Consider the following 12,759-nt stretch of genomic DNA (forward strand, 5'->3'; position numbering starts at 1 on the left):
AACTACGTCACATTGAAATATATATCACATCCTTTGGATGCGCTCCAAAAAACAGACACCTGCTACTTTGCCTGTAGCTTCAATAAATATTTTCACTATTTCTAAGCAAGTATCTTTCAAATGCAATTTACGGTTAGTAATAAAGGTATCACTGTTGAAAACCTGCAACCATACAGAAGAAAATCCTGCAAAAAACTTGCTTTCAGCCAGTGTAACATTTCTTATCAAATAAATGGAGATTAGCTGCTTGTTCTTTTTCATTCGTGCAAACAAGTGGGGATAAATTGAGGGAAAAGAATTTGAAAGATTTTGGGGGGGTTTTGAAGCAACCTTCACAAAGATAAGGCTGGTGAATACCTTGTGAAGATAAGCTGATGAAATTTAAATGAGAATTATTTCTCCTTTTGTGCATGGTAATAAGAAGAGGGAAAACAAACAAGAAATATATACAAGGTGCAAGCAGTTACACACAACTGATCAATTTATTTGATGTCCTGAAGAAGTGAAGCACATGCAGGAAATGCAGCAATGTTTTTAATGGGTTGTGGCACATGGATTTGTCCACTATGTGTGCATTAATGGTTTTAGTCTCTATGTTGTGCAGCTGGAAGGCAGCTCCATAAATCACTTCAACCTAAGAAAAAAGTGTAAAAAAGTGTGATGCCTTGACTGTGATGTCATGCAATCGTCACTGAATTCTTGTTATGAAGGCTCAAGCTGAGTGATTTAGCAGTCCCCATGCTGGTGTTTTGCAACAAGACTTGAAAAGCAAGTGATGGACTGACTGTAAAAGTAGTAGTAGTACACTGCATGCTCATTGGCTGATAATTTGTGATTGACAGGTCATTAGCTAATGACAATATGATGGATTATCACCCCTTCTAATAATGACTATAATTCACAAAAACAGCTTTAGTATTACCTGGAACTAATGATGGAGCCCTTAAGACTATCAGGAATTTGGAACATATGACATCATGCACACATTGCTTGGATGTGATACAACCACTATTGGTAAGGGAAAAATATATATTCTCAGACTCTTAGGGCTTCTGAACATCACTAGGTGAAGTGGATTACACCAGAAACCTCATTGTAACTGCTTTGGTCACTAGCAGATTGTCTCAATCGCCCGAAGTTTGCATGGAACGCACCATCTTCTCTGCAAACACTAGCTAACTATTAGCTGAATGGCAGTAAAACTTGATGTTGATGTACTGCTTCAAAGCTGCATCAATTTGCTAGCAACAACAAGGAGGTTTTCGGTGCAGCACCCTCTTTGTAACCAGCGTCAGTTGGTGAAAACCTTATTGCAAATGCAACTGCGCAAACTGGTTGGGGAGTACACATTTTTGCCTAGTGGGTTCCATGTTGTCATCCACGGAGACCTTCCCCCAGTGTTGCCAACTCCTCAGTAAGGAAAATCGCAATTGGTTGTCCTAAAAGTCGCTAGAAGTCGCTAAATGACGTCATCGCCTAATTTGCATAATTGGTCATGCTAATCTAATTGTAACCTATGTTGTTGGAGACAGAAATAACATCGTGGAAGAGACATAAAGTGAGTAAAAAACGTCCTAAATGCATTTAGAGTTTATTTAGAACTACAAATTAAATTTCTTTTAGCAATTATTGTTTTTTTTAATGTCACAATTCCAACCCTGCTCCTTTACCCGGGCTTGGATCGGCAAAAGTGACCCGAAATAGGCACTCTGGTGGAGTTACTTTGTGTGTGTGTTTATAAGTAGTTTTAAACCTTGTGATCCACAAAACAGCATAAGAGTAAAAGAGTAAAAGAAGAACTGACTGCGTTACAGCACCCGCTGCTTGTTGAGAGTAAAAGCGATACACGCTTTCACGTCTTTTTAAGGGGTCTGAAAACTCGCTAAATATAACGACAAAGTCGCTAAGTTGGCAACACTGCCTTCCCCATACAATGTCACACCTCCAAAATCTGGTTAGCGGTCATGTGACTGCAAAAAATAGATAACCTTTTTGCACCTCATAAGTTTCCCATGAAAAATTGAAGCCAAGTTTAAGTCACTTCGGTGCCTTAAACCTTTCAGACACAGAAGCCATGGCCTTCCTAGACACAAGGCTAGTTTGCCAGAGTAATTCAAGGGTCTCCATACTAATCACCACCTAAAGTCCTCAGATAAGGAGGCCCAACAATCTAAACACGAACATGATGAATTATAGCCTCAGTGCACAGTATTTTCTTAATCACCTTGTCAGAGTATACAGTATCTTCCTGTTGTAATTTAGGCCTATTTACTGTTTCCTAGGATTTGATGTGCATGCCAACATCGAAATTAACCTGTAAGCACTCACATCTCTACGTGTCTTGCAAACATGCCTAAAAATCTGGCACAAGCAAAGAGGAAGCAATCTGAGAGCAGACTTGGATTTGGCATTAAAACACAGAGTTACATCTTCAGGTTTGATTGTGCCAAACGGGGTTATGTTGCAGCCTCACACACTTGCAAACGACAACCGTGCAGCTACGGCTGGTTTGTAATAATTTACAGTTGATGCCCCATAATGAACTCACCGAACTTGGATCTGTGCCCATATTACTGGCATTACTGGCTGTTTTCCTGTGAAGTGTGAGGCGGGGATCAAAAACAGGAGGGGTGACGGTTAAGATCATCTCATGGCCATGTTAATTCCAAGCTAGCAAAGATATGTGACTTTGTTTTTGGGCTAATTATTGTTTTCTCTTTTAGGTGTCTGTTTAGGAGCGGTTGTTTCATACATCTGCTTTCACAGATGTTAGTCGCTGAATGCTCCAGAACTCTTATCCATATTCTACTAAAGGATCCGGGGGGGGGAGTTCGCCCAGTCTTTGCGCTTCCACCAAGAAACTCAGTAATCTCAACTGAGTCGAGCTAGCAGTAAGCCAATAACAGGGCCATTCTGAAGAGACTGCGTGCTTCTTTAAAATAAAAGCCCTGTCTTTCCGTCAGCGTTCGATGGAAATTCAAATTCCTCAATTGATGTTTTATTTTGAAAATGTTAACCGGAAGTTTTGCTTGTAGTTAATGCTAGCTTTGTTGAACGCGTTTCAGGCGGAGTTCGGAGTTCTTAAAACGTTTGGGTAGCTTCTTCAGCGCTCCACTTCGTCGCTCACTTATTTGAACTGACATAATTTTTCTCTGGGGCTCCTTGGAGCAGTAACAAGTTATGGAATATCCACATTTTCAGGCGGGTCAACATTTGTAATAGTTTTGTGGGTTTATTGCATACTGTATTTCTCTTGAGTGGAAGCGCTCCCGGGACAGGAGAGTTTTCTGGTGTGTAACTACTTTCCTTTCCTTTTTTTTTTTCTCTCCCCTCATTGGATTTTGGGTGCACTCGTGCGATGTCACGGATTATTAAAAAAGGAGAAAGACATGTTTGTGAATAGCGTTTGTGGTTAGCGTGTAAAAGTGACTGGGGTTTATTTTTTAAACCAGTTGAGCAACAGCGACAGGACTATAATCAATGTGGTGTCAGCTGGAAGGACGCGGGGTCCGGATCTCACCTAAACGGTATGCCTTTAAATCACACACGTACACTCAAAATAATGTTTAAATATTCTGCAGCGCAGCTCAATCGAAATACAGACACGTTTCTTCATTTATTTATGCAATCAGTCAGTTACAGATACAGGGGCGGTTCCATGATTTTGTAAATTGAGTGGCATAGTGGGCACCAAGGCAGTGGGGCCCCGCTGGAAAACATATTATATTTAATGACAAATAAATACAAAGTAGAAAAGTGGTGCAGAAAACACGGATTTCCAAGCTCAAGTGCCCCCATACAGATGTAGTAGACGAGTGTGAATGTGAATAACATTTTTGCAAAGTGAAGAAACAAGTTAAAAAGTCATAACCCTGCTTAAATATTAGTAAAAAAAAATTGTAGGTTCAACATATGCTGAAAGTACTTACAGTAAAAGAACGTGCAGAATTATGCAGAATCAAAATATATGCGTTATACTAGATCATGCATCATAACTGAATCTATATAGCTATAATAGTTAATATTTATTAATATGATTATATTTTGGAATATATAATAAAAAAATGTAAGCTTTAAAATTATTGTTATGGAGTATAAAGCACATTAATTTGCATACAAATTATAGTGGAGTAGAATCAGAAAGTTTCTATTAATACTTATTTAGTAACGTACTTAAGTAAGTAGACTTGCTAAGTTAGATTGGAAGATGGAAGCTTATCAGTGCCCTGGTTCAAAGGCACTGGTGAGGTCCTATCACTTTGAGGATAACAACCAGAAAGTTATTTAAGTCAGGCTACAATAAGTTTAATAATTTTATATTTATTTATTTTTCCGAGCTCTCTTTTTAATTACATTCATGTATAAACAGGCACGAATTGATCATTATAATTTAATTTTTTATTTGATTCATGCTTTCTTTTTTAAAGCTCAGCATTTCTCACTTGATTGAGAAGATCAAGACGCTCTACGTGTTTTCCTTGGCAGCCCGACACTTGTAGGGTTTTTCACATGTTGTTTTCCTTGGCAGTCACTCAGGTGAGGTGAATGCTACCGAGTCACAACACAAACCTGCTGGTAGATCACACAAGTTGCCATTTTAACATACCTGCAGCTGATCTCTTAACTCCGCGCTGTCAACAGATAAGGGGCTGAATAGGCTCCGTGGGTGGTTTTTGCAGGTGAAAGTGCAAGTTTGAGTGTAATATAAATTATTTCATTACAGATTTTAAGGTTTTTTTTTACGCTTTTAAACAGAAGAAGACTCATTACTTTCTTGCACCTCATTAGAAGTGTTTCCCAGTGTGAACCAGAGAGATCTACAAGTCATTTGAGAGAGGTGTCACTGACAGAGCCAAGGTTAGAGAGGAGGGGGCTCAATCCTGCAGGCTGAGCATGGTACGAAACAATCACAGAGCTGGAATTAATGGGCTGTTTGTACAGCGGGACTGCAAGGCACTGTAAATGGGTGTAAAGGCTTTTATTTTTAACCTCGAAAGAGGGGACGAAGCAGAGGGAGGACAAACATTTACCTGCATGTTTTTTCCATCTCACATAGTGTCACAGCCACTCCTGCTGTCAGTGTTTCTAATGGATGCTTTTGAGACCGTTTAGTCAGACCCAACCTGTGATTAAAAAGTGGTGAAAGATGCAATCTGACGTGTAAACTGTTTTCAGGGGGAAGCTTCCCTCCGAGATCTTCCACCCCCATCGAGGGGGAGTTACAGAACTTCAAAGAGGCAGGATTAGTTCAGGAGAGAATGCAGTCCTAACACTGAATGCATTTTCCCGCTGTCAGATGGATGTGCCTGACATTACCCACACATGTGGAACTTGTAAACAGGCTAAATAGCACAGTAGCCATTGCCAGGTGTGGATCTGCTTTATGGCATGTGTTTCCTGGGGTGGGTCTCAAGAGAGAGCCAGAGGCACACTGTGCCATAATTCCCCCTGATTCCTTCTTCCCTTTAACACTGGCAGGAGTCTGAACAATTTTCCAGGTGTCAGATTTACTCAGAAAAACGCTTATGTTTATATTCTGTGTTTAAAGTTTTTCTATTGTTAATGTTGAGCAAGAGTTTTGAGTGACGGCATGTAAAGAATGTGGATTGATGCATGTGTTTAAAGTGGCTTGATAATACAGAAAAATGTACGATAATTTATCATCCATTAACAGGAAGTTAGTGTCTACTGTATTGTAATTTTTCAAGTGATTCATGAAAACTTTATCAGCTTCTTAAATGTCTTTACAAAATAATAAATGTCAATTATGTGTATTTAAAAGTGTCCATAAAAAAGACCGAATCTGTGTTCAGCTAAAAGCGCTGTTTAATGTAAGAACCAGAAAAAGCAGCACATTAATCTGATAAAAATTAGTTAAAAAATAAATACATAGAAAGAGATATAAAGTAAAATACTGAACTGTCAGAGCGAGGAGAAACATTGCATTTTAAGAGTGGTTAAAAACAAAGTGAAATAGGACAGTTTCAACCTGTCACTTAAAAATGCTCCCTGACGTATGCTCATATCTGCTGGGAATGTTGTATTGCAGAGGTTGGGAACAAGTTGTATCTTCCGCCTTGTTTTGACTGCTTTTCTGAAGCTTAAATAAATGCACAGCCAATGTGATTGCAGAGAAAAGAAAGCCAGTATGTGAGCTATCAAGGACTTATATTAATCAGTGATAAGAAATGGAGTTCTTGGAGGTCTCTCCGTTAGTGTCCTCATAGTTTAGTCTGTTTATTCATGGATTTTTGCTCGATGAGGTGGTTCCATCTGTTTGTTTAGGCTGTATATCCTGTGGTATTCTTCCTGGGCTGCTCATTTTGAAGGCTTTCAGGCTACGGTGATTAGGATTAACATAAGAGTGCAGCTTCGAGTAGGGTTTTACTTACTAGGTGAGGTTTTTAAATTAGACAGCCTGGGGTATTTGTTCGTACTCATTTCTGGAGAGGGGGTGTAGGTTGCGAGGGCTTGAGTTTGGTCCAGACGGTGGAAGAACTTTGTGTCTAGCCTTGCAGGGAGAGCAAATGATGCATGTCATTGTGGCAAATGGAGCATGGTGATGAAGTGCGGCTCCTGCTGCTGCTGTTTTACAAAGAAACCACTTAGACGGTCGGCCTGCCTGCCCTCGGTGTGATGTCTGAGTGCTCCACAAAGGCCTTTAGGAAACCTGTAACTCCAGCTGATCACATATTCCACAGCTGTCCGGGATATTTGATCCTGTACTTCCCCTTCGTGTTAACGGTCAGATTTATCACTTTAATTGGTTTCCATCATACAAAACATTTGGCAGGCCTGGTACACTGATCAGTAAACTAAGCAAACATGTAGCTCTACACGCTGAGGTGTGATTTGGCGTCAGCAGGCACTTTGAGCGGCAGCACCTTGGGTGACAGCATGAATGATGTCTCAACCAAACCTTGCTGCGTCTCGCCGGTAGCATTGTGTCCCGGGTGTGGCTCTATTGAGTTACAGGTCCTGTCACAGGAAGGATTTAGTTTTGTCACCACTCATTCACACACTCACTGATAGCCACCGATGATCCACCCACCCAGTCGCTCTTACACACCTGTTAAAACAAACAATTATAATATCAGCAAACAAACGAAGTCATAACATTCAGTTTTTGACACGTATTTTATGTTGCTGTGGTTTTTTAGAAGTCTGCATCCTTTGCCACGAAGGAGCCTCGCCAGGAAAGTTACATCACTGACATTCCCATCATTCCGCCCGTTTTTACTCTTTCCAATTGACCTTTTCCCTGTTTTTAAACAAATAACTAAATCCTCACTTACCTCCCCCGTGTAGGCTCGTGAGTACTGCTTGAATACCGTCTCGCTGGACCTGCGGTATAGATTGGTGACTGGAATATTTTTACTGTTAGTCAGAGGGCAACCTCACATTGAGTCCCATGTGAGTCATCTCACTTTTTATTTCATTCACATAATGTCAGAGTTGACAAAGCAATTCACCCTGAACGTGTTTGCGTGTCAGGAATTGTTTACATTTGGCTTACACGAGGGAGTGTGCGGTCTGGTTGACTATATTTATTTGTTTTAATGAATGAAATTTATACTAACAGTTAGTTTTGATTTTCAGGAAATTTGCTCATAATTTTTTAGATGGGAAAAAAAAGCTGTAAACTGTGCACATCTGATAGGTTGGCAATAAAGATTTTTGCCTTCAAATTAGTGGTCAGACAAACTATTGAAACCAGGAGTTTAACTGGTGTTTAACTGTATCTCAGGTCCCACACCATAATTGTGAAAACTGTAATGTCTAAATATGATTCAGGTCATGAGTGAATTGGAAATTTATCAGCGTAATGAAGGGATCAGGCCTGTCATAACAGGATATTTACGCGTCTGTAATGTGTGTGTGTGTGTTGCAGACAAGGGGAGAAGGAAATGACAGAGCTAACAAATTGGATAGTGTTGATACAATGCTACTCCCACTGACACCACAGTTCAATTACACCAACATGGTACCCTAGCCTAAACAATAGTCATGTAATGCAGCAAGTATTGCATTATGATTCGTTTTATTGGTCTACATATATCAAACCTATTAACCTTATAAGTGCCACTTATTCTCCAAAAATCTCTCTGTGCATAAAAATCCCTGAATTGTTATTGTGGGTGTCATATTGTAATAATATTGAGCTCTTCTAAGATTCTGTGACCAAGTAAAATGGGCAAAAACAATAATAGTGAACTAAATAGTCAACAGTTAACTATGCGTTTTATGAAATGCTTAGTATGTAGTTTTTATAACATAATATTGTGTATATGACCTAAAGGAGTTATACAGAAGAATTTCAGCTTCTTATTTTTGCCACAGAAAAAGCAGCACTAAAGCCTTTTGTAACTACAAGCTGCACAAAGTTTAGATAATACAGGTTATGGCAGGCAGGACGTTTACAATAGCGATCACTCTATAATTGAAACTCTTCCAGGCTAGTGCAGCTGAATGCAGTACTGTATCCATCATTAAATTTCCATCACCAGTTCACCCACAGCCCAGGTGTAAACAGGTAGAATACTTGCGGTTTATCTCAGCTGTATTGGTATGCTTTCTTATTATGTGTGTGTGTTTTGACAAGAAGGTATATTGTAAGTTACAACATGTAGAAGAAAGTCCCAGATTCTTGAATTCTGAAGAAAAGTAGCAACAGCAGAAGAGAAACAAATCATGCCTTTAAAAGCTTTGGCTGTAAAGTTTCTGACACACATACGTGCCAGTCTGTCGGAGGTGAGCTCTTCAAAGTGTGCACCATTCATAGCTGAACTCCTCTTGCAGAAACAAAGATCGACCTCGCTGTACCTATTTTTCCACGAGTTCTGCCAAGATTTTAGAGCCATACCTCAGCAGTTAAAGCACCAGTCTCATAAAGCTGTAGGCCACCAGTAAAACCTCTCAATTTACACTTTAATTGTGGTGCTTGGTTTAACTGTATAAGCCATAATTTGCATTGTATAAAGTAACGTTGGCTCTCTCTCCTCTTGTGTCTGCTCTATTTTAACCACCAGCTGATACGTCTTGGGAGTGATGCACTGGCTTCCCCTGGTTGCCATGGTGATTGCCTCGGCCCTGCCCTTCCCTCACAACCCCGTGTCCAAGATTGCTACTGCGTCCGCCGAGCCTGGCTTCGACAAACGCAGAGAGCACCGGCATGACCCAGCCGCTCGCCTCGCAGCTGCCCCCGCGGACTACAGCTTCAATGGAAGTGCCTCGCAGACGGACTACAACATGACTGCTGCGCTCAGTCAACACAGCAACAGACAAAACCTCGAGAGCCGTAAGGATTATGTTAAACCTATACGCGAAGAGACATTCAAGGTGGAGAGTCGAGGAACCCACCAATCAAACAGCAACTCAGGCAGCAATGACAGAAGCAGCTTAGATGTTCCCACAGAACGAGCTACACTCAGGGCCGAGGATGTTTCCCAGGATAGTTCTGTTCCCAAGGATTACAAACCTGGCAGCACCAGCAGGTATGAATATGCAGGCTTTGTGGACTTTTCCAAGAAAGACAATCTTCAGGACACTACTGATAGGCCATTGCAGGTTTCTGCATTGGAAAACCATGTGAGTCCTGCTACAACACATAAGGGTCAAACAGGACCAAAACTGACTACAACTTCAGATCAGTTCAGAGATACACAAAAAATCGGGACAGCGAGCCAGAGGACCGTGGGAACTGGAAGAGGTTTTCCTGAAGAGAGTCTGACAGTGGAGGGTGGTCTGGGTCTGGGAGGGATGGATAACATCTTAAAGGGAGACGAGTTGTTTCTCGATGCTCATCCTCGGGTCCTGTTCTCATCCTCTCCATCACCTCCTGAGGACCCACCTCTTTTGCTCATGTTAGAGACTGGCATGCTGGAGGAGGACGGGGATTGGGAGGAGCAGGAGGACATGGACGAGCGCATCGAGGGTCACGGCGACCGCGCACTTGACAGGAGTACGACTTTGTCTTGGGCAGACTCTGCTAGATTAACCCGTGAGGATGTCCATCCTGTTAAAAGGGATAAACGCTCACATTTGACTGACAGATCAAAGGAAGGTATTAGATCAAGGGAACAGTCGGTGTGCGAGGCAATAAGTGTGTGGGTTAACAAGACAGAAGCCACTGACTTCAAAGGAGAGAATGTCAGTGTCTTACAGGAAATCCAGACTCAGAGAGGACCTCTACAACAGTACTTCTATGAAACTAACTGCCACCATCCCAACAACGGGATCCAGTCAAAGGGTGCTGTTGCATCAGCGAAATCTCTCAAACCTCGAGGGATAGGTGTGGCTGGGGGCAGCTGCTTGGGAGTGGATAAAAAACAGTGGAACAGTGAGTGTAGAGTCAAGCAGTCGTACGTGCGAGCACTCACCAAAGATAATAGAAACAGAATCGGATGGAGGTGGATTCGAATCAACTCGTCCTGCGTCTGTGTGCTGCTGTCCAGAGCAAATCAGGCAACGGGGAGGGAGGTTTTGACAAGAAGGGGGAGGGGGAGGGCTTAAGAGACAGCACAAAGTGAAGTGACACAGAGCAGAGCAGCTCTGACATCCTTCTGTGTGCACTTTCTCTTCCTCGTGGTCTTTCATAGAACATGAGGGAAGCTATCTCTTCTTAAATCCAGACCTTTTCAGATATCTCTTTTCCTTCCACTACAACTTTAAGTGACTTTTGCATTTAAAAAAACAAGAAGACCTCAACACTAGATCTTAGGGAAAATTGTCCTATAGAAATTTTACTTTAAGAAGTACTGTTTTTGTATGATTTATCTTTCATAATCTAAGTTATTTTTGATTAGTATGTAAGCATGTGTATGTCTTTGATATTAATATATTCCTACATATATATATATATATATATATATATATATATATATATATATATATATATATATATATATATATATATATATATATATATATATATATATGTGTGTACAATATGACACCAGTATACCTTTATGTATGAAGCTATGTATATTTGTGTGTATTTATAGAAGAAGCCTTCACGGGCTTGTAGGTCTCTCCAGTGTCTGATGGTAATTCCAGCCTCCGGTCCGCTCGGGTTGTAAGAGGAAGGAGCGCCCCCTACTGAGGTTCCATTTTACTGCTCCAAACACTCACCATATATTTTACCATGAAACGTCACAGTTATGGTTTAACTAAGACTACAGCGCGGGCACATGCTAGCGTGATTTCAGCCAGGCAGAGGATTTTTTGTGGCAGGATGTATCTGTGCATGTGGGCCTCACACGTGGCTCATGATTGTAAAAGCATGTGGTTTGTAAATTATGTGACACTTAAACAAGCTGATTTACCATCTTTGCGTTTGTTCAGTTGTCCTGCCAAACATGGTAATAAAGGAACTTTGTACTCAGTATGCTCTGAACTTAACTAATGTACATACAAAGTACAGCTTTCATTACTAGTTTTTATTGTATTTTTTGCTGCTGAAATCTGCTGGTAAGAGGAAACGTGACAAACATGCTTAAAAGTTGTAAAGTCCTAATTTTAAAAATCATCCATTACAAGCAAAAATTGTGGCTATTCTGTGTTCAGTTGTCTATAAATCCAGATACATGTAGTTGATTAAAAATAATTGCTTCAGGAAAAAGAGCAAGCGAAGACTACATACCTCCAATAAGGCTGAGTTGCACAACATGCACAAGTCCCTACACACACTAGGATATCTACACCTGGATAATGTTTATGTTTCTTGAGAACATCTAAACTGTGTCTCCCATTTTTTCTGATTTTATTTGCATATGTATTTGTGAAGATATGATAAGAAAATGTCAATTTTTATGCCCCATGAAGGTGAAGAATGTGTCGAAAAACATTAGTGGATATACTTTTTGGGTCAGCACTAACAACAAAACACAAACCAATCAAATAAACTTACTGGCACTATTTAAAGATAATAAACATGTATTTTCTATCCAAAAATTGAATAATCCATGCTTTCCTGGAAGTCCAAATACTGGATAAAGTTTAATTTTCTTGTCACATTGCAGTTAAAGGTCTTTAGAGAGGGTTTAAAAACAAAATCTATTTATCACTACATCATTCAGATAATGCAGTAAACAGCCAGGAAAACGTCAGCCTCACCGCGTTTTTGTTTTTGTTTTATAACAAATGACGTTCTATAAATCAAGCTCGGAATGACACATTAATGAACTGCTCTATTAAAAAGCCCTTTAAGATATAAACAGATATAAAGCTGTGATGTTGGGTGGATGTAAGTGCTACTCAGGTAGATTCCTGGCTCAGAGTGAGAGCACGCCCTTTAGAGATATGTGTTGTAAAATGTTTCTTTTGAAAACAGCAGCGATTGTTAAAATTTAAAGAAAGTGATATCACCAAAAAGTTACGTACATTGAGGTGGAGCCTTTTTTTGTTGCTATTTTATGGTTATAATGTAGGTGAGGTATTTTCTATAGAAATATGCCTGAATTTGCATTTTTTTCTAGAATAAATTTGAACATCAGATAACGCCAGTTGTACACTCATCACTCACTTTATTAGCTAGTACTGGGTTGGATCCCGGCTCCACTTCAGGATTACCTGAACTCTATGTGGCATAGATTCAACAAGATGCTGGAAACATTCATCAAAGAGTTCGGTCTGTGTTGATTGCATCACACACTTGCTGCAGATGTGTTGGCTGCACATCCATGATGCAAAACTCTTCTTCTACCACATGTCAAATGGGCTCTATTGGAAGAGATATGGAGGCTGTGGAGGCCATCTGAG

At 40.3% G+C, this 12,759-nt stretch overlaps 1 protein-coding gene across 1 annotated transcript; it reads left to right on the plus strand.

Annotated features, from left to right (window-relative positions):
• The first annotated feature begins 3,076 nt into the window (after positions 1-3,076).
• On the plus strand, positions 3,077-10,835 carry ntf4 (neurotrophin 4). The gene is made up of 2 exons (XM_084925196.1): positions 3,077-3,527; positions 9,030-10,835. Exon 2 carries the CDS (start codon positions 9,049-9,051, stop codon positions 10,510-10,512), a length of 1,464 nt encoding a protein of 487 aa, XP_084781322.1. The 5' UTR covers positions 3,077-3,527; positions 9,030-9,048; the 3' UTR covers positions 10,513-10,835.
• The last annotated feature ends 1,924 nt before the right edge of the window (positions 10,836-12,759 follow it).

Source organism: Perissodus microlepis, chromosome 4 (assembly GCF_051167445.1).
Source record: "Perissodus microlepis isolate ML-2025 ecotype Zambia chromosome 4, ASM5116744v1, whole genome shotgun sequence".
In the NCBI taxonomy this organism is placed as follows: Eukaryota; Metazoa; Chordata; class Actinopteri; order Cichliformes; family Cichlidae; genus Perissodus; species Perissodus microlepis.